This window comes from Boleophthalmus pectinirostris, unplaced genomic scaffold (genome assembly GCF_026225935.1).
Source record: "Boleophthalmus pectinirostris isolate CB_2022bp ecotype Guang Dong unplaced genomic scaffold, ASM2622593v1 HiC_scaffold_11, whole genome shotgun sequence".
In the NCBI taxonomy this organism is placed as follows: Eukaryota; Metazoa; Chordata; class Actinopteri; order Gobiiformes; family Gobiidae; genus Boleophthalmus; species Boleophthalmus pectinirostris.
The window spans coordinates 22,958,965-22,965,134 of record NW_026570994.1 but is presented as its reverse complement, the minus strand read 5'-3'; the positions used below and the strand labels follow the sequence as shown (position 1 = coordinate 22,965,134).

General features: G+C 39.2%; 1 protein-coding gene across 1 annotated transcript in view; it reads left to right on the top strand.

The window, feature by feature from the left end:
• Positions 1-1,974: 1,974 nt before the first annotated feature.
• stk33 (serine/threonine kinase 33) overlaps positions 1,975-6,170 on the top strand; it is an 11,837-nt gene continuing 7,641 nt past the window's right edge. The window contains exons 1-3 of the mRNA XM_055163815.1: positions 1,975-2,176; positions 4,135-4,237; positions 6,015-6,128. Coding sequence (XP_055019790.1) covers positions 4,163-4,237; positions 6,015-6,128 — 189 coding nt within the window. The 5' untranslated portion in view covers positions 1,975-2,176; positions 4,135-4,162. The remainder of the gene's footprint in view (positions 2,177-4,134; positions 4,238-6,014; positions 6,129-6,170) is intronic.

The following is a 6,170-nucleotide window of genomic DNA, read 5'->3' as shown; positions in this document are numbered from 1 at the left end:
TGTGTCTGTTTTTTACTCGAGTCTGATCTTTGTTTACAACTTCAGGGCTCGTTTAGTTTTACACACGATAAAAGGTTTAAAATGAAGTTAAAGATGCAAATGTTACACATAAAGGAAAAGAGTAAGACTTGGTTTGAGCGGGGAAAAAAAATAATTTATATTAAAATTAAGATTAAATTAAGATATTAAAAATTTCATACAGTGGAGTTTTGTTGAGGCTCATTTTGTAAAAGGAGAAAAAACTGTTCTTATAACAACACAGTTTTACTATTTTATCATTTATAAACCCTCTTGTTTTGGTGCTTTGTGTGAAAAGTGCCGTTAAACCACATTTAATCTCAAGAAACGACCTCAACAAGGAAGAAAGTTCAGATTTATTTACCAAAGGAAACAGTTTAAAGATGCACATAAGTGTAATGTTGCTTTAATTAAGACTGGTATCATTAAGAAGCTGCTGATACGATACGATATGTTTCAAATTGATTCGATATGGTTCAATAAAAAATAAAGTCTAAATCCTGTCTGTGACACTAAAAGTCTTTGTTAAACTACATCTTCTTGTTCAAAGTTCATAAGAAACACAAACATTTTAATCATCGAAACAGTGAAAATGTCAAATGTGTCACATACACGAGTTTCCTTCCTCTGAACAAACAACAAAACTGCAGCTGGAACTAAATAATTTAGTAAAATAAACCAAAAAATACTCTTGGTGATATATCGATACAGCAGCCCACGATATCGATACTGTATTGTCACATTAAACAATATAATCTATCGATATTTTGATATTTTTGCAGACTTTTAGCTTTAATTCACTTCTGTTTTATGGCATTAAACTGGTCCAAGTGCATTTATGGAGACAGAAGCACAACCAGGTCACACAGGTCTGGTCCAGACTCAGGACTTGTTTGTAAGTCCTGACATGGACTTGAGTCAGACTTTTGAGTCATTATTTGTAGAGACTTGATCCCTGTGACTTGACTGTAATGATTCAAACAAAGACCTTTAATGAATGATTGGATTTATAAAACGCCTTTCAAGATCCCCAAAGACACTTTACAGTTCAGTGGTGTAAACTACTGTTGTAGCCACAGCTGCCCTGGGACAGACTGACGGAAGTGAGGCTGTAAATCTGCACCATCAGCCCCTCCAGCCACCAACACTCACACTCACTCCACTTTCACACTAGGCAATGTGGGTAAAGTGTCTTGCCTAAGGACACAATGACTTTTTTTGCCACTGGCGTCTTGTGTGGTTCCTGATTTTCCCAGAGTCTAGACCAAGTCCAGACCAAGTCCAGACCAGGACCAGACCAAGTCCAGACCAGGACCAGACCAGACCAGACCAGACCCAGACCAGACCTGCTGAACCTCTGACAGGATCAGACTTCTCTCTCTGTGATCTCAAGATATTTAAAAAGGAAGTATTTGCATTTATACAACTCTTATATAAATAAATAAATAAATATACTGTGACTTTTTAAGAACAGTTTAGTTTAAAATTCATATAAATTGCAAAAATCGAACCTATATTTGATACTTTTTTGGGTTAAAGACTTGAAATGACTCGAGACTTGACTTGGACTTTCCTGTATTTGACTTAAGACTTGAGGTCAAAGACTTGAGACTCGCAAAACAAGGACATTTTGATCCCACGTCTGGTCAGATCTGTGGAGAGGCGACCCCCGCTCATGGTGAGAATGTGTTTTTCCACTTATTTTAACAAAAACTTGTACAAAATGAATCAATAAAAGAATAATAATGAAATGTTGCAAACGTGAAATAAAGAAAAATGGAAAGAGAAATAACTGTGTAACATATAAGACAAAGTAACAACATCTCCATGGTAACGAGCAGGCGGCAAACCCCAGAAAAAGTTCCACGTTGCATCTTTAAATACAAAGTTATTCAAGCTTGAATAGAGTTTAGTAGTGAGATGTTAAACGGAGCTAATATTTAACCGAACCGGGCCCCTGTAATGACCGTAATGCTTCTTCCGCGTTGCCATGGAGACGCGTGTGAGTGTTTGAGGTTTGTCCCTCGCGGCTCGCCCTAAACTTCGTGTGTTTTGTTTAATGTCGTAGCGGAGCTGGAGACGCGCCGGAGCCGTGACGGGTTTTTCACTCGGAGCATGTTTACAGTCCGGACACACGAGCTGCAGCGAGTCCCGCGAGGTAACCCCGCACACACACGCACACACACGCACACTCACGCACACACACGCACTTTTCACGCCTCTCCGTCACTGCAGATTAACGCTTTTTTTTTTACGCGACTCTAGCGCCGTTGCCATGGCGACGCGTCCGAGCGGCCCGAGAAAACTGCGCGAAAACTTACAACTTTTAACCCTCTTTATTTATTAATTATCTAATGTCCCGGACAATAACGGGTTCTTTAATGTTATACTTTTATTCTGTTAAAGATAATAAATAAAAATGGTTAAAAAATACAAAGAAATCGCCACATAATTTAAAGGGAAAGTCACTGCAAGCGACTTCACGTTAAATCTTGTGTGTCTGTAAACGCAGTGAGGCTCATTTATTTGAGGTTCTCTGGTTGTTGTTGCGTTATTTTGGTTTTTAGATCTTGTGCAATAAAGAACTTTATGCTGCGAGAGTTAAAAATGTCTTTAAACGGTTTGTTCATGACAGAAAACAAGCTGAACATGAATGTACAAGTGTTTTAAAGCTGTTAAAGGGGTGTTAAAAACTTTGATATGGGATTGCACATGGATTATGCAAAATAATAAATAAAATAAAATAAATTTGCAGCATTGTCTGTTACATAGACACCAAAAGTCTGATCATAATCTGGTTTCTGGAGTGATTATTGAACTGTTTTGAGTTTTAACCAGGACAAAATGACAAATCAGTGTGACAAAGATAAAAAATGAAAGAGTTATTTTAAAATTCACTTTATTCCAAACGTCTGATCCACAAATGTTTCTCCTGCTCCACAAACTCGTTATATTTATCTCTAAAGTCTTTCAGCTGAAACACTTCTGTCTTTGGGGTTAAATAACAAATCCACTTTCTGAAGCGACTGTGGAAAAATGTTTCTTTACACTGAGAGAGAAAATGTTGAACTAACAGTTTTAGTTTCATCACTGTAAACCTGAATAAGTTACCAGAACTCAAAAAAATTGAAGCAGTCGATTGCCTCAATTATTTTAAGTTGATGAAGGTAAAAGTCACAATTTTCCAGATTTTAAAGGTTGGATGTTTGATACTTGGACATTTTGGTAACAACTGAAATCAGCTTAAAATTGCTCATTTAGTTCAACTCAAATATTTGAGGTTAGAATTTTCAAACCGCTGGAATCATTTAATTAATTTTCAGTTTTGTGTGTAGTTCATGATATTTTTTAATGACTTAACTTCTACTAAGTTGTACTTCATCTGTGTTTTTAACTCACACTCACTTTTACACACAATATTTCCCTGTAAATAAAAAAATATGAGTTAAAATGACTCAAAAAGAAAAACATGTTACAGCAACTTGACATATTTAAGTTAGTAGGACAATTTCTAACTTACACAACTTATTCTGTTTAATTATTGTGAACATTGGGGTTTGTAGAGTGTGGACAGGCCCATGACAGAGAAATGAACCATAAACCAAACTACACACACACACACACACACACACGTGATCTGACAGTTACAGTAAAAACACCTGAGCTCCGAGTCGTGTGAGCTCAGGTTTACGGTGATAGTGTGAAGTGGCTCTGTGATGTGCAGGTGTCAGAGATCTTCACCTGTCGTGTGGTGTGTGCTGCAGGTGAGTGTCGTAGATCTTCACCTGTCGTGTGGTGTGTGCTGCAGGTGAGTGTCAGAGATCTTCACCTGTCGTGTGGTGTGTGCTGCAGGTGAGTGTCAGAGATCTTCACCTGTCGTGTGGTGTGTGCTGCAGGTGAGTGTCGTAGATCTTCACCTGTCGTGTGGTGTGTGCTGCAGGTGAGTGTCAGAGATCTTCACCTGTCGTGTGGTGTGTGCTGCAGGTGAGTGTCGTAGATCTTCACCTGTCGTGTGGTGTGTGCTGCAGGTGAGTGTCAGAGATCTTCACCTGTCGTGTGGTGTGTGCTGCAGGTGAGTGTCGTAGATCTTCACCTGTCGTGTGGTGTGTGCTGCAGGCGAGCGGCGAGTGTCGGAGATGTGGACATGATCCCGCGGCGTAAGAAGACTCCGGTGAGAGAAGTGCCGTACACGAGACTGCAGAACGACTCGGAGCTCACGGTGAGACTCTCATTATCACTGATGGAACAAATACTCCATCTTGTTACATAAGGAAAAGACACTGGAGCAAAACAACACTCAAGTTTAAAGTATCACATGACAAGTCTACTCAAGTAAAAGTATTAAACCTGTTTAAAAATGTACTTAAAGAGTCAAAAGTAAAAGTATTTGGCACAGATTCTGAGATCTTCAAAAGTAGTGATTTTGAGATTTTGTTCAACAGAAACAATTGAATCTGTTTTTTTTTTCTTAGCTGTTTTTATTTCTATATTTTTGTTGCTCAAATTATGAACGTGATAAAAAATAAATCCTCTTTTCTTTTCAGCACGTCTCAAACTACAGTAAAAATACTTTTACTTTTCAGTCCTGTTCAAACTTAAGTAAAGTACAGATACTTCAAATTTATGCTTAAAAACAGTACTTTGCCACTTTTACTTTGTTACGTTCCACCGCTGCTCATTACACAGCAGTACAATACTTGACGCTACACTACTTTACTTTACACTACATTACTTTATTTTACTTCTAAATATATTACTTTACACCACACTACTTTACTTTACAGTATTCTACTTTACTTTACTTTACAACACATTACTTTACTTTACAACACTTTACAAAAAATAACTTTACAACACTTTACTTTACGCTTTACTTTACAACAATTTACTTAACAACACATTACTTTACAACACTTTACTTTACAACACTTTACAAAAAATTACTTTACAACACTTTACGTTACAAAAAATACTTTACAACACTTTACAAAAATTACTTTACAAACTTTACTTTACAACACACTTTACTTTACAACACTTTACTTTACAACACTTTACAACACTTTACAAAAAATAACTTTACAACACTTACTTTACACTTTACTTTAAACACTTTACTTTACAACACTTTACTTTGCAACACTTTACTTTACTTTACAACACTTTTACAAAAATTTACTTTACAACACTTTACAAAAATTTACTTTACAAACACTTTACTTTACAACACTTTACTTTACTTTACAACAATTTTCTTTACAACACTTAACTTACACCACACTACATTACATTGCAGTCCACACTCACACAGACAGACACTGGACATGACTGCTCCTCAGGTCTGTCGCCTCAGGTCTGTCACCTCAGGTCTGTCGCCTCAGGTCTGTCGCCTCAGGTCTCTCTCCTCAGGTCTCTCTCCTCAGGTCTGTCTCCTCAGGTCTGTTGCCTCAGGTCTGTCGCCTCAGGTCTGTAACCTCAGGTCTCTCTCCTCAGGTCTGTCGCCTCAGGTCTGTCGCCTCAGGTCTGTCGCCTCAGGTCTGTCGCCTCAGGTCTCCCTCCTCAGGTCTGTGTCCTAATCACATGTGAGAGGAAACTTCATTTAAATCTCCTTTAAAATGGACACAAACACAAAGGGACAAGTGCCTAAGAGTCTTTATGTTTCCACTCAATTAGTCCAGACTTTGTTTACAACCAGAGAGCGACAGATGCCCTCCCAGCCTCCTGTGTCCCTGTGTGTCAGATGCCCTCCCCGCCTCCTGTGTCCCTGTGTGTCAGATGCCCTCCCAGCCTCCTGTGTCCCTGTGTGTCAGATGCCCTCCCAGCCTCCTGTGTCCCTGTGTGTCAGATGCCCTCCCAGCCTCCTGTGTCCCTGTGTGTCAGATGCCCTCCCAGCCTAAGATGCAGGAGAGACAGGATATTTAGTTGTTTTTTGCAGCCTTTGCGATTCGTGAACTCCACTAACACAAACTGTGATCTGTCCCGCTTCTCGTGTTCAGAAGCTGTACGTGTTTGAGAGGAAACTGGGCCGAGGGAACTACGGCGTCGTCTACAGAGCCACGCACACAGAGACGCAGACGCCCTGGGCCATCAAGGAGATCCACAAACCCGAGGTACTGACTCCTGAGTTTACACACACGACTCCTGCAGGTCCA